The sequence below is a fragment of the Neolamprologus brichardi genome, chromosome 12 (assembly GCF_056152115.1).
Source record: "Neolamprologus brichardi isolate AB-2024 chromosome 12, ASM5615211v1, whole genome shotgun sequence".
Classification (NCBI taxonomy): Eukaryota; Metazoa; Chordata; class Actinopteri; order Cichliformes; family Cichlidae; genus Neolamprologus; species Neolamprologus brichardi.
In genome coordinates, this window is record NC_142115.1 from 29,910,378 (window position 1) to 29,934,430 (window position 24,053).

At 39.8% G+C, this 24,053-nt stretch overlaps 1 protein-coding gene across 2 annotated transcripts; it reads right to left on the bottom strand.

Annotated features, from left to right (window-relative positions):
• Window positions 1-4,635: 4,635 nt before the first annotated feature.
• On the bottom strand, window positions 4,636-21,516 carry scarb2a (scavenger receptor class B, member 2a). Of its 2 annotated transcripts, XM_006790051.3 has the most exons (13): window positions 20,627-21,516; window positions 16,276-16,433; window positions 15,954-16,101; window positions 15,509-15,703; window positions 14,867-14,958; window positions 13,894-14,013; window positions 13,363-13,541; window positions 11,759-11,877; window positions 10,785-10,858; window positions 10,604-10,655; window positions 10,361-10,513; window positions 9,265-9,312; window positions 4,636-8,944 (listed from the first exon to the last, which is right to left on the bottom strand). In XM_006790051.3, the coding sequence occupies exons 1-13, from the start codon at window positions 20,747-20,749 to the stop codon at window positions 8,813-8,815; spliced, it is 1,593 nt and encodes a 530-aa protein (XP_006790114.1). In that variant the 5' UTR covers window positions 20,750-21,516; the 3' UTR covers window positions 4,636-8,812. The 2 variants fall into 2 exon arrangements, with proteins under 2 accessions (XP_006790114.1, XP_035763195.1); XM_035907302.2 differs by lacking the exon at window positions 9,265-9,312 and having other exon boundaries at window positions 20,627-21,172.
• Between the last annotated feature and the right edge of the window lie 2,537 nt (window positions 21,517-24,053).

Sequence of the window (24,053 nt, forward strand, 5' to 3'; positions counted from 1 at the left end):
ATAGTTAGTAACGGACACTTCGGTGTAGTTTCAAGTAATCCTAATATATCTGTCTAAACTCCCACACCATTACGCCACCACCAGCACAAAAATTCTGACCCTACCGTCTGAATGTTGCGGCAGAAGTTGAGATTTTTCACAAACAGTGTCCAGTTTTGGCGAGACTGTGTGAATTGTAGCATCAGTAGTGGCACCAGGTGTGGTCGTCTGCTTCTGTGTGTTCAGAAATGCTCGTCTGCATACTTTGGTTGTCACTATTGGTAATTCGAGTTACTGTTACCTTCCTATAAACTCAAAGCAGTAAAACCATTCTCTTCATCAACAAGGTGTTTTCACCCAGACAGTTGTCGCTCATTGGATATTTTCTCTTTTTCTAAATGATCATGTAGGAAAATCCCGATCACTTTCCCTTTCCTTTCTGCTCAGTTTGAACTCAGGAGGCCGTCTTGACCATGTCTACTTGCCCAAATGTATTAACAGATAACAGATAGATCCAGTTTTGTGGGTTTCCAAGAAATGAGTCACCGAATAAACACTTTAATCAAAAACACTGAGTGTAACTGTAATTCAGCGGCTCACAGCTTTTGTTTTGCTTCAAGTCAAAACCAAAACTCAATTCACCAATTCCACAATCGTATTCATCAGATTTTGCCAGTGTAGACTGTTCCTACACAGAACATTTCATGGTTTGTCCTTGATGTCTCACTGGCGTTTAATCTCCGGAGTATTTAAACATTTCATTCTTTTTATTCTTCAATGAAGTAAAAAAAAAAAAACCCACACACAAGTAAAAATAAACGTACACTAGCAACTTTTTAAACTCTAGATGTGCAAACTGTCACTTGAAAGTATATCCTCTTCTTTTATATTGATGTTCTCTCGTGGTTCACTTTCTTTTTAAAATGTGTCTTTGCTCTGCTCGCTAACCTTTATCTTAATTGATGTTTTTAAGAAATAGTGAAAACTGTTATCACTTTTCTTTGAAGTTCAATGAAAACGCGCATGTTTTTGTTATAGCCAATTATTGGAACTATTTTTACAGGCTATATTGTTCAAAAACAAAACAAGGAAACTTTAAAAGTAATTTGGAATCACAGAAACTTACATAATTTGGAATAAAATCAGAGTACAAGTAAAGAAACTGTGGTTTCTTATATTTTGGGTTGGTAAAGTGACAAGAAGTGTAGGTTTTACACTCAGTTGCTTTATGTATATGGAGCTAAACAATGGCATCACTTAATCAGGAGTCCAGAGGATAATCTCAACTCTACTGAAGGTCAGTCAAGTCTTAAAAATGTAAATAATTAACATTTAATTTACCCGCTGAAAGAGAAAATGCGCTGACCCTGCGGACCCTGAAATGATCCCCTTGAAGGCAGAAATATATGATGTAAATTCTCAGAAGAGCTCAGGGAGAGGGAGCCGCCCCGAGGCCATCAGGCAAAATAATAAACACAAGGCTGCTGCTGTGTACACATGCCATGTCCTTGTGGATTTGTAGATTTGTCTGTGATACAGGTTGACATGAAGGATAAATATGTAACCTCCTCTGTCCTTGGAAAACTTGTGTGAAGTTGTTCCTATTTTACAGTCAGAGCGGTGACTCTGGAGGCCCACCCACCCCCAACTCCCCAAATATACTGGATGTACTGGAAAAAGTGAGTCATTGCTCCTTATTCCGTCATGAATGAAAGATATATGCTTTATCAAACTGATCTGGACTAGCAGTACAGTAAACACTTAGTCAGAGTTATGAAGAAATTTCTTGTCCTGTCATGTTGGGACAAGGATACAAGTATGACCCAGTTCAAATGTTGAAAACGGAACATTTAAAAGTGTTTTAAAAATATATGCTAATTTTGTTTAACACTGTCATCTCTTCTTTAAACAACATTGTGTAAATATGGAAAAAGGGTAAAGCATCAACTACTTAATTGAGTGACAAGTCTGGACTGCAGGTAGGTCCTTCTACTCTGTGTAAGTGCCTTAAAAGTAAGTACGTAAGTGCTTCAGTGTCCAGAAGGGGCGATTCATCAAGATGCAAAAGACCTAGATATGTAGAAGTCCTCTTTCTCCCCCTGTGACATCAGTAAACAGTTTCTGGGTGATTTTATGGGCTCAGAAGCTACTTTGAGGTCATACTGAATTAAAAATAAAATTAATTTTTATTTCTATCTTTTGTGGAAAATACACAGAGACCTGGTGATTTCAATTATGCATCAATTCTTTTGTTTTTTTTTTAAATTCTAGTTAAAGCGTTTACCATTTATATCACAATATTTCTTTAATGAGTGCTGCTGCATTTAATTCGAAGTTACACTAAACAGAAAAGTAGAAAGCTCCAAGTTGGAGATTTTCAAAAGATTTTTAGAAGATTAAAAGTTTAAAACATAATTTTAAGAGGAAACAGGTTGTGTGATCGTTTTTGCAGCTGGGATTTAGTTTATTTCTGCAGTTTATGATCAAGTTTTGTTTGGAAAAAAAAACACAGGTCCAGTTAAACTGAAATTAATCGTCCCTTTTCTTCCTTTTAGGTCAACACATTTATGATTTTTGCATGTTTTTGTGGACTCTCCAGGCCATGTAATTATTTGGAATTGAATGGTGATTCAGACCAAACATTAGCAATAATTTAAAAAGCATTATTTGCAGGTAAATTTTAAAAGAAAACGTTTTGGGAACACATTAGCTAGTTGTAGGGGGGAAAGGTGTTGTCAATAATTTTTCATTGTATTTAACTTTTTGTAAAGAATTGAAACATTGTTACCACCTATATGTTCAAAATATTTACTCATATTCTAGCATATGTGTGTTATGTGTGGAAGCTGGTCCTCTGGAAATGGTTGTAAATGTCAGTCTGTGAGGACGTTTAATTGACTTCTTGCTTTTGATCCATGCTTATAGATATTACAGTTGTCTTATTTAGCAAGGCTGCGTTTGTTTCAAGCTTGTGGTCGCCTAGTTGAAGAAGATGGTGTGAGGTTATGATGAATGTGTTTTTTTCTCCGAATTTTGACTGCAGTCGTTGTCCATGGTGCTGATCAAAAGCTGGAAGGCTGCTGTTGATATTAAAGATTATTGGTATATGCTATTATTTTTGCAGTTACTCTGTGTGTTATTGTGTGTGTGTGTGTGTGTGTTTACAAGTAAGACAGTACTGGTAAAAGAACAACTGACTAGTTAAGTCATAAGTTATTACAGTTTTTTTGTTTTTTGTTTTTGTCTATTATCACAGTAAAACAACATGAAACTCCAACTTTAGGCCAATGCTTAAATATTAATAAGGAGACATCTCAAGACTTTAACCTGGTTTATTCAGACACGCAACACTAAACTTGTTCTAGAGGTAGGGAAATGTGGAAGTTCCTTTTTAAAACAATGATTGAGGGCTAACTCTTAACTTCAGTTTGAGTCGAGTTTCGACCTGCTCTTCTTTACAGCGTTGCTTCAGTTCATTGAAGTTTGAGCATTCATTTATGCACAGCTCTGCTAAAAATCCAGCATTTCAATCAGGTTGAAGTCCGGACTTTGACTGGACCGTTGCAACACCTTGATTTTCTTTTTAAGCCATCCTGTTATAGATTTTCTTGGGATCATTGTCCTGTTGCCTAACCTAGTTTCAGCCAGGCTTTAGCTGTCAGACAGGAGGCCTCACATTTGACACTAAAATCAAAAACACAGATCCATCCTGGCTTGCAGTAGTAGTTCACAACTATGTTTTTGCTAATAAGCACAAGAGGAATGTACATGAGTACTAGGGGTGGGGGAAAAAAATCGATACTGTGTAGTATCGTGATATTTTGTTTGCTAATAATGTATCGATACAGGGACAGCAGAAATCGATATTTTGTTACAAAAAAGGTTTTTGTGCTCTGACTTTAGAGGATGTTGATCCTTTTTCTGAGCAAGAATCCTGACATTCCTTCACTGTCCAAATGTGTTTAACTTTTTTTGGCAGCAATAAACATGACAGTTTACTTATTTAAATTTAAGACATGTTTTATTTTAATTAAGTTTAAAACTTTTTTTTTTAATGTAAAATCATGTTTTGTTTTAATTTACTTTCAAATTCTTCAGCTGCTGAAGGGGCTGCATAGTTTTCATAAATTGCATAGTTCAGAATAGCTATAATTGTACCAGATGGTTGCATTCAATTAAGTTGGACTAGACTGTAGTCCAAACCGTTCAGTTTGTCAACAATAAAACTGACTGAAATGAGAGAAAGACTTAGTGCGAGACTTTGTTATTAGATAAAATGAATATTGATAAAGTTTACCTTTATGTACAGAATCTGAATATCGCAAAATATTTAAAAAAATTGCAATAATATCGTATCGTGCGTTAAGTATTGTGATAATATCGTATCGTGGGATGTATGGTGATTCCCACCTCTAATGAGTACAATCTTTGATTCTGAGAAGCAGCAAAGAGTTTTTGTCACTAATTAACCAATATTCAGGTTGTTCTCAGTCTTAAATTCTGATCAATAAATTTGAGAAATTCAATATTTAGGCTTGATTTAAAATCTGAATATTTGAGCCAAATCCAAACTGCATCAACACAAAGATAAGTCTCATAGCTATACTGCTTCATCTTATTCAAGGCAGAAGTTTAAACAAAAGACATAAGACAGTGTAAACTTTACACTTTTATTTTTTTTTGCAAATACACTAGAAATGTTTACAAAAGCACTGTAGAAACATCTGTGCAGTGTAAATTATCAAAAACTAAAAATGAATATTACTTTGAAATCATTTTGCACCTAACATGACAAGGGAGATTGTCATTTTCAGCAGCAAAACAAATTAGTATATCTATAAAGGAAATGTCTGTTAGTGACTTCAGGATATTGAAATGGGGGAGAAAAATAACAGTAACAACAAAAAGGATGGTATGGCACTAGTGCTCATCCCTGAAGGAGGGCTTCATTCATCTAGATATGTTACACATTATCGCCGCTTTACTAGGTCAAGATAATCAGCCTTCCAGTAAAAATCACTCCAGTTTGACAGAAATAATTCATTATTCCACAAGCACAAGTTCTCATACTCATCAAACACAAACACCCAAAACTTAAACCACGCCCAACATCGTTACAGACTCTTTACAGGACTCTTTGTTCCCAGTATGGCATACTGGGCCATCTTTTATACTTAAGTGTTCTTCAGTAGGGAAGGGGAAAAAAAAAAGAAGCTAAATACAAAATGAATTACTATATTACAATACTAATAAAAAAGAAAAAGGAAAACAACATAAATATTGAAATATTCTGTGGCCACTTGCAAACATCCAGTTTATTTTACACAGCTTTGTATTGCTTTGTCTTATAATACTGAGATTTTTTTTTCTCTGCCCACAAAGAGCATGGATCACTTTTGTTTGTTTCGCACTGGGTGAAAATAAAACTAATACCATTAAACATGAAAAAAAAAAATTTTTTCTCTTAACTCTCGCCTTGATGTAAAAGGCACATACACTCATTCAAGCTCCTGCAACAATGCTCAGATACTTTCACATAAGTTGTGGCACAAGTTTAAGGAAGGAGGGGAGAAAAAAAAAAAGGGGGAAAAAAAAGTATTTTTTTGTAACATTATCGCGGAGAGTACACAGTGCCGGGGCAGATCTATAGGGGTTATCTTTGGTCAAGTTGGAATGAGCCAATGGGCTTAAAGGACCGGACTCAAAGGTCAGTATAGTACAGTGCAATGAGAGTGATGGGTCAAACACACAAACGCGATCCTCTGGATTAAGGTCTTTCAGGTTCAAGTCGATATATTTTTAAAAAGCTGAACAACGATGAACCACGAGTTTGCACAGGGTGGAGGTCGCATGCGTGTGGACTTCTTTTTCTTTCTTAAAAGGCCTTGAGTGAATTGATTTCCACTTCAACACTGTTGGAAATATTTGCTTTTGTGAACTGATACCACTATCTGTCCATTGAGTCTATAGCGAGAAAGGTGGTTAGTCTAACTCGGCGCCGAAACTGGAAATAAAGGGAAAAAGCTGGCATGCGAAGGATCCTGACATTTGTGTGCTGAATTATTTTAATTTTTTTAATTACTTTTGCAAGGTAAATCTTGGATACCACAAATTAAAGCTGGATACAGGTGTTTTATATACTAAATCAGCCCATCAGCATTGTAAGTGGTCACCTCGGACAACTTTCTGGAGACTTAGAAGGCTACAGCTACTCAAAATAATGGAAAAGCATGACCAAGAAAGATTACACCACTAAATAGCAACAAGCATGGATTATAACTAACGTGGCTTTTCTTCATTGGACAGCGCAGAAAGGACCAACTGAGGGCTTAAGTGCTCTTAGAGTAGATATTCAGTCTGTGCCATCTAAATAATGACCAAAATGGATCACCGTCTTCGAAATGCTGAATTGGTTTTGTTACTGCTGGAAAAGCAAGACAAGCTTTTTTCTGTTTCCTAGCTTCAAGCTAAGTTATGCTAACTGGCAGCAGGCCATAGTCTGAAAGGACAGAGTGGCATCTAAATGTTCACCAGAAAGCAAATGTGTGTCTTTTCCAAACTTGCATTAAAGGACTCTCAACCACAGTGTTATTAAACCCAAACTCCGACTCCGGCTCCCTTCCAGATGACAATGAAGTGGCTCGGCCCTTTTGAGAACCTCCAGCGAACTGTTTGCTAATAAAACCCTCAAAGATACATGTGATATGGTCATATCACCTGCCAACAGATGAAAGAGAGGTTACAAAATATCTGTACTCATAATTGTAACTGCTCTAATTCCAATAAATGGCAGCAAACTGTGGGCTTTGTTTCTTGTGCTCAGGTGTCAGAGGGTCGGTTTAAAAAAAAAAAAGAGAGCCCCTGTGGTTCAACCCGAAATTTCATGTGAGCACACGTGGACCCCACATACAGATACATGTTCATAGGTTATGGCATTTTTAGCAGCAATAACAAATACAAAAGTATATCAAAAAAAGAAGACACTCCTTGTGATGAACACAAGTAACACAGAGGCATGGATGTCCGCTGTCCATTTACAACAACATCCATCAAAAACAATACTAGCCAGGACAAACTGTTGAAATGTTCTTAACATATGGACCACTTTGCATTGTCAGGACAAAACATGACAAAAAACACAAACAAAAAGACAAGAAGTGAAAATATACAGGGCACAATTTCCAGGCAAAGTGCAGGGAACTTTTCCACGCAGACAGTATTATGGCCTTAAATTCACTTCCCCACTGGCTTCCATCGCCTGTGGGCTGGAAGGCGTGCCTGACGTGAAACGTGAAATGTAAGACAGACAGTGATTCGAGCGCTGCGTGCCGAGTTTGCCTTCCATGTCTATAGCTCCTTGGCAAACTGAATGAACAGCGAGTGGTCACGGCACACGACAGTGTCTTTGACAGATCAGCTGTAAATACATTTACATAACAGGACCAAAGGGAAAAGAATACACCCCCACCCCTCAAAAAAACAAAACAAAACGGTAGGCTTGTGTGAGGACTGGTTTTAGCAATCCAAATTGTGCTTTCTCTAATATGTAACAGTGTAGACGTGCAGGAGCGCGAACACCAGAGCAAGATTAGTGTCTTTCAGCACACCGAGAAGGACTGCTTGCTGGATTTGGTCAGAGGTATTTCATCAGTTCCCCTTTACATATGTACAAGATTTTTCCAGCTTATTTGAACGATGCACGAAAATAAAGAACACGCTGAACCATTGTAAGGCAGAAAACTGGTTCAAGACTCCCTCGTAAGTTCTGTGGGTGTTCGTTTTTTTCTTCCTTTTTGTTTTGAAGTGTTCAGTAATGCTCAGTGCCATTTTTCCTATCGCTTTTACAGCTAACGAGTGAAGGTCTCAACCGAGGACTCGATATAGCTGACGTCTGAATAATTCCATTTTTAAACCAGTGTTTTTTCTTCTGGGAAAGACAAATAAAAATGAGTCAAGGAGGAAGCAATTACAAAAAAACGATTTCCGATGTTTCACTTTATCACGCTTATGTTAGGGGAAAAAAAATATTTGCACGTCGTCCATGAAAACAGGACACTGAAGTGTAAGATAAGGTCCACACACACATTCACTGACTGATACTAGAAGTCCTGTGTGTGTGTGTGTTCGTGTGTCTCTGTACTATTCCATTATCTTAGGGAAAAAGGCAAATGGTTTGGCTCAGTCTGTTCCACGTATAAAAGAAAATACCAGGCTAGGAAAACCGTCAAGTCATCTGAGCTCAGAGTTTACTCTGCAGGGATTTTCTAATCTGTTGGCTTAAAGTTTCCTCCTCGGACAACACTGACTGACAGGATAGAGAAGGAATGCGACAGTAACAACACCCCCACTGTTGTTCGCGTGTATGCAAAATGCTCTGCGTGTCTTGTTAACCGTTAAATTTTTGCTCAGAAGGTCATGCAGCAGAGTGCTAGAGTGACACCTATGTATGCTACCATGTTCCCTCAGAAGAATTACAGGAAATAAAGAAAGCCGCGTCCTGGCCGAGCCCACCCGGCCAGTCCCTTTATCTTTTAGGGCCAACCAGGACAGAAATGAGGATTAGAGTGCGGGGTTGTTGGTTGTGCTGCAGCAGGCATAGAGGGCCATGCTCAGCAGGTAGAGTGGAGGAGGACAGACACTCTTAAGAAGGCTCAGTGAGAGGAGCAATGTCTTTGTTGACTAAACAATTACTGGGGTTTGTGTCCAACTGCTTTCCCCAACCCCCAAAGTGAAGTGAAAATGAGCCCACTGTTTATGCAACCCCCCCACCCGCCCGTTATAACGTGAAACCCCCGTTCTGCTTCCTCAGCCCCCTTCCTGAGGGGATCCTCGATCAACACTTCTGTGCCTCCACTGGAGACATGGCAATGTAGGAACCGTTCTTCATTGGCTGGTTGGCCGCCGTCTCTGACGATTCGTCTGTTTTGTCGCTGACCGGAGTGTAGGCCGTGTCATCTTTCGCCGTCTGCGCGGGGAGAATCGAGGATAGACGTCGTCAGTACAAACAACAGAAGTGGCAAAGAGTCTGTTTATTAACATTAAAGATATGAATAAATGCTCTGAAATGTTTACACTACAATGCAAATGTGCACCAGTTGTACAAAAACAAAGCCACCACAGAAACATTAACTTAAATTAGGGATAATAATAATAATAATGACGACAATGATAACTACTGTGAGGTGAGAAAATGTCCCATAATGATAATTAAAATGATAACAATGATAGATGGTGGATAACAAATTAAAAAGGAGAACAGAAAACAAGGCAAAACTGAAGACTTACAGCAAAAGAATGAAAAGCTTCAGTAAAATCAATACGTTTTACTTCATTCTAAAACAGAAAAGGAAAAAAGGGGGGGTTACAGAAAATTAAAATTAGAACATGGTTAATACAACATTTCTTCACATTGCAATTAAGCATCAACATCCTCTTTGTGCCATCATATAAACTTGGATGCACATGCGCATGTTCAGGAACAGCTCTTGGAAATATTTGCTTTTGTAGATGAGACAGTGCTCGGCTTACCACAGAGGTGCACAGCTGGCCTGGCTCCATCTCCAAATCTCTCAGATTATTTATATTGTGTAATCAAAAGCCAGAGAAGTAGGTGCCTGCAGGTAAATTTCTGTTTCCATTTTTTTCTGCTAAGCTAGGCAAGCTGTCCTCACGATAAAGTTTCATATGCGGCCACGCAGAGACGCACACAGTGGTATCAATCTCATTTAAGAGATTAGCAACAGAAGCAAATATTTCTTCAAGCTATTCCTGTAACATGTAGCAGGCCTCCTTCTGCACACAGAATAGCAAGCTGTAATAATCTGAGAGCTGGGGCTTCAAACTAGCAGTCCTCCACTGTTAGAGATAACAGGGGGAACATGTGTTGTACATCATCTCTAGGCTACTATCGTTCAATGAACTGCAGCTACTACGCTACATTCATGTCTGGTCTGACTGAAAGGAAATGTTGGACAACTTTTGCTTCCTGAATTCAAACATGCATCAGCTGTTAGGGAATGTTCAACAAGGGAAAAAAAAAAAAAAAAAAAAAAAAACCCAACCCGCATCACGTGATCCATTCGTATTGTGAAAAACTGCTCATGCTGACTTTGCTGCGCAGATATCATGCAATGTGTTAGTTAACATGCACGCAGCTGTGGGTTAAACTTGCAGCTCCAATGGTGGAGGAAGTTGTTGTCCATGCAAGAACCAAATGATCAAAACCTTTAAGACTAGTGTTTACTGCAACTTATGACTAACGTCTAACTACCAGACTTAGTTATACTGTGAGATAATGTCAGTGGGCAGCACACACACCTCAAAACAGAGTAACTCTATCATTACTGCAGATTAGTTCAAGGCAGAATGTGGCAGTCCCTACCTTCTTCTGGCGGTTTCGGCAGAACAAGACGAGAAACACGAGCAGCAGGATGATGCCCAAGCCCACGATGAGGACGGGGAAGTTGGACACAAGAGTCACGATGAGGAGCAGTGACCTCATCTGGGCTGCTGACTCATCGTCAATAGTCGCCGTCTAGAGTTGTGAAAGATGACAGTACTGACTAAGCAGTTCACTCGCGGTTAGTCAAACACGTTAAGCTGTGCTAAAAGATTAGATCCTCACCTCATTGACGAACATGATGGGGAAAATGGTCTCGGTGATGTTCTTCGTTTTGCTGCGGGGCAGAAAGACAAGCACGGCGAGGTCAGGGGGAGACATCTGGCTCAACATGTGGCTGAAATGGTGTCACAGTGTATGTGGCAACAGTAAACAGTGGATCAGAGTTCAACAGAGCCTGACTTACGGAAAGCCTTGGACTCTCTTCAGAATGATGTTGAGCTGAGCTCTCTTACAGGCACGAATGGGAACTCCTGCCGTCTATGAAGAGGAGAGCAAAGACAAAAATTGGGGAAGAAGTTAAATTTTCTCTTTTTCTTTTAAGAAAAACTGCAGCAACAAGCATGAAAACCCCCCGAAAAACTAAACAACAGAATTTAGAGGCCAAGTTAGACAGTATCAGAGAAATATATGTTTATAATTTCCAAACTATGAGATACTTTAGTTATTTTTTGAAAACTTTCTTTTCCTTGTTTGGATTACTGTACGCATGATATCACATAGATATTCTTTTCCCCCCATCGTCAGAAGAATTGCTGTCGTCTTTCCATCTTTGTGTATTATTTGAATCTTTATTTAACCAGGAAGTGAAACTCTTAGCCACTGAGTCACAATGCTACCGCAAGTATGTGCTCTGAGCATTTGTCAGCAGAAACAAGGAAGGTGGTGGGGCCATTCTGATGCGAAAGTAGATCACAAAAAAAAGCTAAATCTGTTATTTTAACATCACATGCAATTTGAAAAGTGACTTGTGCATGAAAATATAAAGATAAAAAAAAATAAAAGTAAAAGACTTAATTTAACTCACTCAATGTTAAAGTGATGCCCTGTTTATGTGGTAGGGATGATCAGTACAATAGCAATAATTCAAACTATAATAATAATAATAATAATATAGCTGAACATTATTTTTTTTTATAGGAGTGGAAAACAAAAAATAATGTTGCATGCGTGTTGAGCACTGATCAGTAAAATTACTTATAATGAGCCGAACACAAAATAAAATGAAGTCCGAACAAAAACAAATAGAGCGATTAACCCCCCCTCAAAAAAAAAATAAAATAAAATAAAATCATAAAGCAACCACTCCAATTTGGAAGGACAGATCGAAGTCCATTACACACCATTAGTCATGATAACAGCACTGAGTGTTCAACATACCGGCTGCAGATCAAGATACGTCTCGTGCTCCTCCTTGTTGGGGTTAAGGCCATCGATGGCGTTGATGTAAGCGGGGTCAGCCTGATAAAAATGTGGGAAGGACACCACGATGGGAGCGCCTTGAGGGAAACAAATCAGAGTCATATTTCTATCTAAAGATTAAAACAGCAAGGGTCAAGGAAAAACGATAAAAGTAGTAACTTGAGATAACAGCTAGTGCTTTGTGTGACGTAAACATGCACTCGTGACTGTAAACGATATAATAGAAATGATAGCTAATGAATGTGTGTTTTAGGTTTTATTGAGCGTTGGTAATGATTAGCCGAGAACGCTGCTTTTCTTTAAAAACAAGAAAACTAATGTGATCGATCCTTTAGCAAAGGAGACGTTACTCCTTAAAATGACGCATTAGCAAAACAGAAACACCGTGCTATGAAGGAGGCTCTGTCATAGGAGTAACGTATAAATAGTCGTTTTCATTTAGTCAATCAAAACGAAACTTTGATATTTTTTTCCTCTTTTTTCTTTAAAACATATTTCGATTTTAGAGAATGTTGAGCACTAAATATTTCTCCACATCAGATCAAAAAACATTTAGATGTGGTTTGAAATGCAACATCCTCATCTTTTCGTCTTAGTCTGGACCCTCTGGCAGACAAAGTGTCGGTACAAGAAATGCTGGAAGAAAAGTCACGTTGGAAAGCCGAGTCTCCAATTATGGAGATGGGTCGGTGATGTCTGCATGCACAAATCTTGAACACTTGCAGCGTGGACAGTCTGTGCTAAAGATCTGATTTGAGAATTTAATCTCATTTGATTGTAGCCTAAACAAATTTCCTTTTATTATATTAATTTAACCTTTGAAAGCTGCTGTTTCTAAAACCCACACAATAAAAAAAAAAGAAAAAAAAAAAAAAGGTGGGTGCAGGTTGTAACTGTCACATCACTGCTACAGTGAATAATATTTTTTTTCTTGTGGTTACAGCACTCAGACAGTTTCAGGATGACACCACTTTGCATATCACGGCAGGCCTTGATGTTGATTGGCTGAAATGTCACACCACATCAGAGTTTCCTTTACATTTGAATTGCAGGAAGCGATGCCAACAGCCAATCGTGTTCGTTTATGGCTGAGTTTAATCAGCAGCAGCCTAATATAAAACCATAAAACATTTCCTATTTAAGACTCTTACAGTGTGGATTTTTTCACTCAAAAGTAATAAAACTATAAAAGTAATTAATCAAATGAACAAACAGGAAAGTTTAGAGGTTACGGCATAGCATCTTTCCTTAAAGCCCAGTTAAGATCGTGTTATCAGAACAACTGTACGTCCCTTAATAACCACCATAAAATAGTTCAATAACCCCTCCAACCTCAGTCGGCACAGTTAATTATTGAACCATTGAGTAAAATCTGGCCTGCTCAAACAGTGGGAATGTCAGATAGCAGCCAGGGCACAGGGTTGCTGACTGAAAGGACCTTTTTTTTGAGGGGTGGGGGAAATAAGGAGAAAAACAAAAATGTGTCATGGGGCCAGTGTGTGGGGGAATTAGGTAATTGGGGCAAGGGAGAGGCTGAGGGTGGGATGGCTCGGTGCTCCTACCTTCTCGACAAACGCTGACTTTAAGCACCCCGGTGCCGAGACAGTCACCAGCTGGCACACAGAAGCCCGCGTTGGCGGGGTTGTTTTTGGGGCTCATGAGGACGTCATTAGGGGGTGCAAAGCGGTACGCTTGAATCCCTTTCACCTCCACGTCTTCCACATAGGCTAAATGAATAGACCTGAGGAGAGAAAGAAAGCGCTCATCACTTAAGGACTTCAGGATGGGTTTAATAAAGACCTCAAGTGCCATTCAAGAAGAAAATAGTTCTCTTTATATTTATAAATCTTCTAAACAGAATAAAGAATGACAACGCTCATTTCCTGTTCAATCTTGGCATGTCTGGGCCTAACTCTTTCCAACTGAGTTTCTACTGGATGCCTTCTCAGAAGTTGTCCTTATCAGTGTGTTTGTAAGCAAAGCTGTGCGACTCAGTCGGCATTTCCTTTCATTAACCTCGGTTGAAGTTCTTCTCCTCACCCCACTGGGTGCTTTGCCTGTAAACAAATTTAAAGCCACATAAGCATGCACACCTGCAGAGATCAGCAGCGAAGATGTAGAGCAACTCGTTCCTGTTTATCAGCGGGTGGAAAACTGCGCCATCGGTGCCGTTGATCATGTTGCTCTGATTGGATGACCACCACGACATTTCCCTGTTGATCAAGAAGAACCAGATATTAATTTGTACTAAAAAAAAACAAACAAACAAGCATTAGTACTGCTCTAGTTTGCAATTCCACAATCCACAAAAAAAGCAAATATTAAAAGAAATTATACTCATTTAACCCCCCCCCGCCCCCCCCCCCCCCCCCCACACACACACACACACACACACACCCCAATTCTCCCTCAGAATTATTTTGCAACCCGTTCTCAACCTTCACCTTCTATACCAATACAATCTTCCTAAATGCTGAAATAAACAGGGGAAAAACCCATAAATATTTCATATCTCTCACAGCTGCTATTCTTTGGACATTATGTTTTTGGCATTTGGCCTTACTCACATTTCCGGTATTATACCACAAGTGAATAGAAAGCAGGGAATTATCAAGGTCTCTCAAGCTGAAAAATCAAACTGCTGACTGCGATTACACCCATACCACCACTGTGCTACAGAGTCACTACAACAGCAGCCATATTTGTACGAACAAGGAATTTCAGTATAGTTTGACCGTTTTTGGGTCAGAAACCGAGTATTTCTGTATTGCTTCATCAAAGTGAGTACTTTTTTTTTTTTACTCTAAACACACATTCAAAGTGCAAGGTTGATGTACATATCCAAATATCCATTTTGCAACCCCTCTCCCCCTAAAGCCAGGGAGCAAAGACTTTCCCCTCTGGACTTTCGGATGAACATTGCATAATGTAGTAAATGCTAGTAAGGTGCGTGGAAGGAAGAGGAAGCCATTTGCTGGCTAGAAAGTGTTTCCTACCATTCAAGAAACAATGAAAATAAAAGAGTTTATATAAAGACAATTGAAAGTGCCCTGTATGAGTTTTTACCTCAGGCCGTTCCACGTGTCGATCTTCCCATAATCCAAGTAATTCTGCTCACCGGTGTGGAACACAAACTCTCCTTCATGGGTGCCGTTTTTCTGTTGGACAGACAATAAAACTTCTGTCAGCTGCTGTGATAGAAAACTGTGCGGGATGGTAAACAGATATTCTGCTGCTATAAGAACATCAGCAAAAAAAAAAAAAAAAAAAAAAAAAAAAAAAGTAATTCAGCTTTTGTATTTTTTAGTGCAACCACAAGTAACCAAGTGAAGATTAAACTTCAGTTTAAATCAATATTTTGAACAACAAACTGATCAGAAATCAGTTCAAACACAAAAAGGCCAAATACATAAATTTTCTGTTACCAAAAAAAAAAACAGACTAACAAATTAGTAATTGTCTTTAAGTCACTCTAAATGCTACACTCAGGATCACGTGGTTGTGGCGTCGCCAAGATGCAAACAATACTCTATAAACAGGAAATAAAAGTGCCATCCGTCAGCATGTGAGCATTCAGAATTTTCTTACATGACATTACCACAGACTTCCTCTTGTTTTTCCTTGTGTGACTAACACCTAACAACAAGAGAAACAAAAAATCTCTGGAAACAACAAAGTGAGTAAAAGTTAAATGGCAGCTGAGCTTACCTTCCACATTAGCCCAAAATATTCATCTACTTCAGGCTTCATGGAGTGGACTTTTGTGAGAAGAGGGTCTTTAAAGCCCCACAGAACCTCGTGCACAGTGCGGGTCATGAACAGTTCAATACCCAGGCTGTTTATGTACATGGAAACAATAGTTCGCAAGAAGAAGGAGTAGGAGTTCAGCTCGTTCATTATTGCCTAAGGAAGACGGACAAAGAGAACAATGCTACCATCAGAAGGCTGGAGGCAAAAGGTGAGAGTGCTCCCATCACACACAGTGGATAAGATCACAGAGTCATTAGTTGCATCTTCCTTGGCTTGCTGCCTTCTGTTTATCCGTTCAAAAAAATGAAAATGCTACAATGAAAATTTTGGGAACATGCGTTTGGATGTCGTCCAAAATCTATATGACCTTTCTGCTTCTAGTCATAGAAATCCATTCGCTCACCACAAACGGGATGTTGACAGTCCTGACGATGTCAACCTGTGGGTCTCCGACGGACTTCTCAGGCACAAAGACAAAAGTCTTTGGGTTCAAGGCGTAAACCTTGGTGCCATTTTCCAGGAAGGTTACATTTTCCCGTGGCCTGTACTCCCTGGTGTGGACAGGACATTTGTCAGTTATTCCAAGTTTCTTTTGTTTTGATTTCACACATCAAAATAACTTCAGATGGGTTTCCTTAAACAGGGCTTTTGCAAACATGGCTAAAATATTTCACTTTTCCAACATTACATATTACAGATGCATTTAAATTTCTTCACAAACTAACCTGTAAGTATAAGGTCCGATCTGTTTAACAGATGCCTTCCCACCTGCCATGAACACCTCTGGATTGGTGACGTTGAAGAAGTAATACTCCATATAAACAGGTGGAGGTGGATTCTTCCATGACTCGAACACTTGGCTCTTCTCTGTTAAAGTAATTTCCTATCAACAAAAGAAAAAAAAACATTCAAAAACAGGAAAAACAGGAATAATATCACCCAAAGCATGAAGTGATGAGAATATTGCTGTGCTGCATTTGATATTAGGAGTGCTTTTAAAACCCTTTTCTAGTCTCAAAGAGGGCCATCTGAAAGAACACATGGCACCTTTTAGCAAGGAGCTGGTGCTGGGCCAACACCTCAAAACCCAGAGGGAAGCAGAGGAAAGTCCTTCACAGCTGAAAAACCATCAGCACAGCGAGCCAGTCTTAGCAAAAACTGAGCACAGTCTTCCAACTTCAGCAAGCCTAGGCAAGAATCTGACAGTGGGTTTTCAGTCCGCCCACGTACTCGCATAGAAAACATTGCACTTAGTGGCGTTAGCCATCATACTGGATGCAGGATGTCAGGTAAGATTTGTAGCCAAAATACAGAAAAACAAAATGACCAAAAAAAAAAAAAGCCGAAAACAGCTTCAGACATTTCCCAGATTCTTTGGCTAAACTCCTATGGGAAAAAACCTAAACAAAAATGAAGGTCTCTAGTACATAAACCGTCTGTAAGATTAACCTGGACACCACATGGCTGAACATGAGGAACGGTAACAATTAACTTGAACTGCCAGCTGTAAAAAGAAAATTAAAGACCTTCAAGTATGTTGACCGTGTGTTGACCAGAAAAAACAAGCAAACCCTTTTTTTTTTCTCCCATTCCTGCCAGTTTTCTAAACTTAGTGTGGAGAAACGACCCTCTTCCGTCTGTGTCTTTCATTCCTCAAATGATTTGTCGGCTGAGCGGTGCTCTTTATAGATCCTATACATAGTCCTCTATGGCTTCTCACAGGCACTTACTGTTGTGAAACTATAGCTTAAGGTGTGGCTGCACTTCCTGTTTGGGTTAACATCTTGTTTTACTTAAAGCTATTGTTTTCCGAGCTTTGTTACATCAGTTCCTCTTTTCCTGCTTAAGAAAACCCACATATCAGATTATCACAGGGGTCAGGTAAAATATCTACTTTGATCAAGTTAGACACCTGATTAAAGAGGGGAACATAAGATTAAAGCAAACTACAACTGAGTGAAAAAGACAAATTTAGCTGATTTAGTGTTGATGAGATTGAAGACTTTACCCTTTTTGTCTTCTGTTCAAGCCTGACTACAATCAGCAATTGTTTCTTTGCCAATTAGTATTTATTCTGTGAAAACTGGTGCAATGTAAATTATTCAGAGACCGAAATTGTGAATAATTACTTTCAGCCTGACATCCCAGGCAGATGACTATCCAGTATGTGGAAGAACAGAACTTGAAGTACTTAAGTGAGACTCTCTTGAGTTTTGAAGATCCTGTTTCTTAATTAAGAGCTCGAATAAAACTGCATGAAGTGAGAAAGAGTGCTACCATCATAAGATGTGTCCACGCGCTAAAACAACAAGCAAAAATGACCCAATTTGTTCCCTTTTAAAAGAAAGCGTCTCACTTTCGAAACAGGTTTGAGTGAACGTCGGGCTTTTTCTGTGAGACAGCCTGCATGGATCCCTGTGTTTGCCAAACCTTGAACAAAGGTCTTTGGAACGTCCTTCATCAAAGTTGTATTAACATAATTTATCTCTCAGAAAAACCTTGAAATAAAAAAAAAATAAATAAAAAAAAAGATAGCCAAGGGACAAAGCAGGGAGGTTTTTCAGTGCACACAGACACACTGATGGAATTCGCTGGTGGAAAAATTGAAATGAACTGGACCTTTGCCAAGCAACTTCAGGTACAACTAAGGTGTGGCGTCACAAGCTCCTGCTTTGATCAGCAAAAGAAGAAAAACAAACATTGTAAGCATTGTAAAAATAAAAGTTTTTGTAAATTTCTCTTTGTGCTTCCACAGCGTTGAAGCTTTAACATTTAAACTGTGCCACATTTTGAGTTTTACCAACGTGACCTTGGTCTTGGAGGCTTTTATACTACGGTGAAAACACAGCTGAGGAGTGGCGTGAGTGGGTGTTCTCTTCTTTTCAGTTTCGTCATCTGAGCTCAACGACTTGGGCTAGGCCAAGCCCAGAACAACAGCAAGGAATAAGGAGAGGTTGCTCCTTAACAAAAATCATACCCCTGGGGACAAGACGTCTGTCAAATTCCTCACGTGGCTTTTATGACTCTTCCTCCACACCCAGCTTAACACAAACTCAAGAGTTTGTGCCTGGAGGTAACGCAGACTTGCCCCAAACACATCGGCTGCTTCTTATTACAAAGAGACGAATTTAAAGTCAGATTAGATAGATTTGTTTGGAGTTGGTTCAACACGTACAAGCCAGCCTAACTCAACGGGAAGACTGTGGTGAAAGAGGATTAGCTATGCTGTCATTTCATGTAATCGCCAGCCACATCAGAATTAGGTCCCCTGTTGATGAACTTTGACTAACTCTCTTAATTTGGGTCCCCTGGGATGGTGCCGTGACTGCGAATGAGAGAAAAAAATGCCACCCGACCTAAATTTAACCCCAGGAGGGGGAAACCATGTCAGTGAGGCAGCTGTTATTGAGCCACCAACTTGAAACAAATAGAATGTTAAACCTTTCTGCTGAGCTGATTTTAGCCTTTTCCTCCTTAACATGAAGATGCAAGTTTTTTGAAGCAGGAAAGAAAAGGCAGAGAGGTTTTAAAATACTGATAAGGATTTGCAGATGACATTCAACACAATTTGTGTCAGTAAGAGGAATGTGAGGCATTTTAAAGGGCAGAGAGCAGCAGCTTTATCTGAGAGAGGGTGTCAACTGGCACCACCTCTGCTCCATCACCCCATCCATGTCCTAAACTACATTAAAAAGTAGACATTCATGGTTCAGGCTGACCCACCCCAATGCCCCACCAGTCCGCAAGCATGCAGACACTTAACTGCAAAAGTCCAATGGTGAAAGCAGGTTTTTGAAGCAAAAGCTGTTTCTGTCTAAATTTGAATTAAAATACAGTAAAACACAAATGTTTAGCCTGAGTTATTTCTTAAGTGAACGTTATTTTGTAAAATCACTACACAAAACTGAAACCCACTAAAATTAAGCATTTATGTTGAGTAATTTTTACCCAGATAAAATTGCACAAGAAAATGTTGCTCACAGCAAAGACACAAAATGAAGCAGTGCTGCAATTTAAGAAATGTACAGGATTGGACTGCGTGCAGCTGTAGGACCTACTTCACCAAAGAGCCAATTATCTTTGGCAAGACGTGAGGATTTATCAATCAAATAGATGCAGATTTGCCTGATTTATACAAGTTGGATGCTTGATTTTCAGAAAGAATGACGAGTTCTACAATTTGCAAAGAGAGATATAGATCCACCACTCTCAGTCTGTCCTGCCCGTTCACTCAACTCCCTTCCCCCATATCCCTCCAGACCTGCAGACCACCCCCCAAAACTAGATGATTACTACTACTACTACTACTACTACTACTACCACCACCGATGATCCCTCTCAGAAACCTAACACCTGAAAAAGACAGTGCATGGTGCCTGTATGAACAGAAACGTGCCATCAGGTCATTGCCTGGTACTGGAAAGGTTATGAAATGATATACTGATGATAGATTATATATTTCTTTCATTTTACCCAAAAATCAGCCGCATCTAATATAAGCAAACTGAATCCAGCCGGGACAGATGAAAAAAAACTGTTCAAGGTAGCCAACAAATAAGAGGAATCATTATGAAATGAGATAAGGTCATGACAAGCTCACCTCATCATATTTCCCCCTCAGTGTGGGAGTTACAGGGGATTTCTACCTACAGCGGTCTTTGTGGAAAACATTAAAACAAACCGAAACACGTTAAATTGCCTGTCTTAATTGAAGCTTGTAAAAAAAACAAAACCCTCGAAATCACAGAGCATTGTAAGGCGACTTAAACAATGTATAAGCCTCGGATCCTGCGGATTCGTGAAGGTGGGTAGGCTCTGGGTTCATCCCGCATCGCTGGAGGGGAAGAATGCAGCAAAAAACAGCCCATAATAACGTGAACAGTTGAATCTATACAATTTACTCGGTCGTGTGACCCTGCATGTGCCATCACAGGTGAGATGCTGTAGGTGTAGGTGCATGATTGGCTACTGCAGACGAAACGCTAACATTTGAACCCCTCGTGTGTGACATATGTAAAGAGTGGCAAATGAACCGAAAACGTAAAAAAATCTTCTTTTTTAAGAGATCCAACTTACCTTTTTTAAGCGGCTGTGGATCATGGTTTGGAAGACTTGAGCCACGACCAGGGCGATTCCCACTATCAGGAGATGAGCGCAGATGAAGCCGGTGGCGTAAATGGCACAGGATCTCCGAGTCATGCTGCCGGGCGTCTTTTGCTGTCCTCTTGGCACACAGAAAAAAAAGAAACCGAAAACTTTTGGACGGTATTCTCCAAAAATCTTCAACTAGACACGGCGAAGGTGAGGTGTGGGACGGTGTAACCGCAGTCTCCTGAGCAGCAGCTAGGGTTTAAACTTCTCTCTTAACGGCTCCGGCGTGAGCTCCACAGTCAGGCAGAGGCGACGTTGAGGAGGAAATGTGTATCAAAAATGTTGGCACTTCTTCATTAAAATACCAGATACTACTAAAATCTGGTACCTAGAAAGAGAGAAGACGGAGCTGCTCGGAGGCGGTGATGAAATGAAACGGCAGCTCTCGGTACACCGGGACACAGAAAAGGAGCTGACCTCCTCCCCTTGCTCTACGTATTAATGTACCCGGTCAGGCGTCGTTTGGGTAGGCTGCAGGGGCGGTGGGCGTGTGCAAAGAGAAAGAAACGGCAGTGATGATGTTTTTCTTACAAGACCGAAGTCACATAAAAACACAGCAAAACACGTACATAATGCATCTACACACCAAAAAAAGTCTATTTTGTCTATTTTGATTTTTTATGTTTTTATATTTCTCTATATATCGATTTTTTTGTGCGTCTTTGCACACACTTTGTTTGCTTTTGTTGTAGCCAGATGACCCCGGACAGCTTCTCTTTGAGTTAATGCTTAACAACTGTGATTATATTTTAAGTCACAGTGAAACACGAGCTGGCAGTAGTACACCCAGTGCTACCAGAGTTATGAATGATTTGGCAGCAGCGTGCGCATCCACATGCCTCCGGTAGCGTGACACCCGGTGACTTTTTAACAAGCTTACTGGGACCGAGCTGCGCCGCACATACTGGCGGTAACCGTTTTTGGGAAAAGTGACGTTGGGAAGGAAACACCTTCAGCTCGCTTCGTGGCACATCACATCAACTGTGCAGACAGCTGGGACCCGTTACTTTTTATACGGAAACCGCTAGCTCGCCTCATCTTACCTCCTTAAATACGAACCGCGTGGACATGAATAATGTCCCATTCAAGCAACCAACGATTGTTGACGCGAGCCCTTTGTCCGACCAGCACACGTTTTCATTGGTTATCGTCCTCCCGGACCACCGTCTCGAGACCACCCCCTCGATGCGCTGATTGGTCAGACGCTGGTGAGTACGATGTTGAATTCATCGACTGATTTCTGGGCGGGGCTTCTATAAAGGGGGAACCGGACGATGTGACGCTCTCCGCCGGGAGGAAAGTGGATTCTCAGCGGCTTGTGAGGACACGACCGAACCCACGCATGATGCTGTGGAGAACAAGAAGAATGTGGAAGATTTATTGCTTGTATTACACAGTTATCGTGAGGCAAAGTACGATTAAATACCGGCAAAAGTGTAATATTTTAGGTCTTGTATACAAGCAAAAACAGATCGTGTTGACAGAATTTATGTTTTTGCTTTAACTACACAAAAAGCACGTATGAATGATCTTTATAGAGCATGTACAGGAAAGTACAGCTGTTTTTTTTTTAAACAAAACAATGAGCTCTGTTTGGTTTAGATACATGCAGATGTGCAAGAGCTGTAAAGCCTTGATTTCACACACACTGGGGCATCTAAATAGATCAGTGTATTTGTGTAGTTGGGAAATTATTTGAGTAGGAGCTTCCTGGATTCATATTGTTTTTTGTCTGAGGTTCTTCTTGTAAGTTATATATCTATATATAGAGACTTGAAAACGAACAATTAAAATGACTGGCATGCAAGCCATTGTCAGTTTTAACTTCCCGAGGAAACACATCAGTTTTGTTTGGGGGGGGTTTTGTTTGTAGACGTGTTTCATTAAACATAACAACACCAGGACTATGCAAGTTTTTTTTTTTAATGATTTAAAAATGTGTTCCCTGAAGTTCCTTGTTTGTACGTTTATTTTTGTAGTTTAACTAATTAAAAGTAATAAAATGTTTGAAAAAATAGCTGTGTGGAAGTAAAAAATTAAAGAGATATTTCTTCATACCTCCTTCTTGATGCATAATGGATTATTTCCCATTTTATAAATGTGCAGGCCCACTTCATGCTTGTTCTAACAGTTAAGATGTTAGAGCTCGATAACCACCCATCACGAGAAGCTGTCCTGGCATGCTCTCTTGCTATTTACCTAATGTAGTACTGTTTACACTCTGTGATCAGCCTCGTACATGTGAAGTTTATTGTCACACCCTTTTTCTCTGAACAGGAATGTAAGGGGACCATGACATTATACTTATGCTTACGTGTGTGCAGTTCTACAAACAGGGTAATTGAGCGACTTTTCATCAAAAGGCCCAGAAGGCCTATTTTCTCAGTAAGCTCCTTCCAGTAAAGGCACACTACATGTACTGGTATTTTACAGAATACATTTTTAGTTGGTTTTACACAAGGTCATGTTGTAAAATATATTTATACTGGAAGTGCTGGGCATACAAGTCTGGCCTAAGTCTTCGGTCAGAAAGACTGCAGCAGTCCAGGAGTTTAGTTCACCGTCTTTAATGAAGCTTCACAGAACAACTGGTTACAGCAGGGCTTGCCAGGATAAATCCAACTGTGATACAGCCAGATATGCACTTATAATTGTGGCAGATGCAGTATAGGTGACTATAAGCATGGTTGTCTGGAAACAGAAACAGGTAAAACTATAATTAGCAGGGTCAAATATAACTAAGCAACAATCAGAACACATCATCTACCCAAACACAGCAATATTTTACTATGACCACAAGGGGTCGCCGTAAGACCAGAAGTTGGCTAAATAGCACATATTTTCCCAGTTGCTAGTACTAAGGCAAGAATGTGGCAAGCTAACAACAGCTAAACTAAACAATAAACAACCGAAAATCCTTTAACCGCGGGATATAGTCATTGGAGGAGATTCTGGCCACTGGTATTAACTTAGTGCTAATTAATTAAATAATTAAATAAACCTACTAACGTGATAGCAGTGTACTGAGGCATACCTTTATCTTGAACATACACAAACAACTATAACTATTATCATACCAGTTAACCTGTCAAAGGTAATAACACTTACAGTCTCATTAACGCACACGGAATCACACAAACTGCGATACAACTGCCATGCTCTGCTGCTGCTTCGTCTCTCACTCTCCCTCTGCCTGATGCGCGCATGATCACTGGTGCGCTTGATTCTTGCCTCTAGACATCCTGAGGCCGAGTCAGCAGGGAATTTGCACAGCCGCCCCCAAATTCACTAAGTGAATTTGCAGAACACAAATGTCCCTGCTGGATAATATACCCCTTCAGGTCTCGGGCAT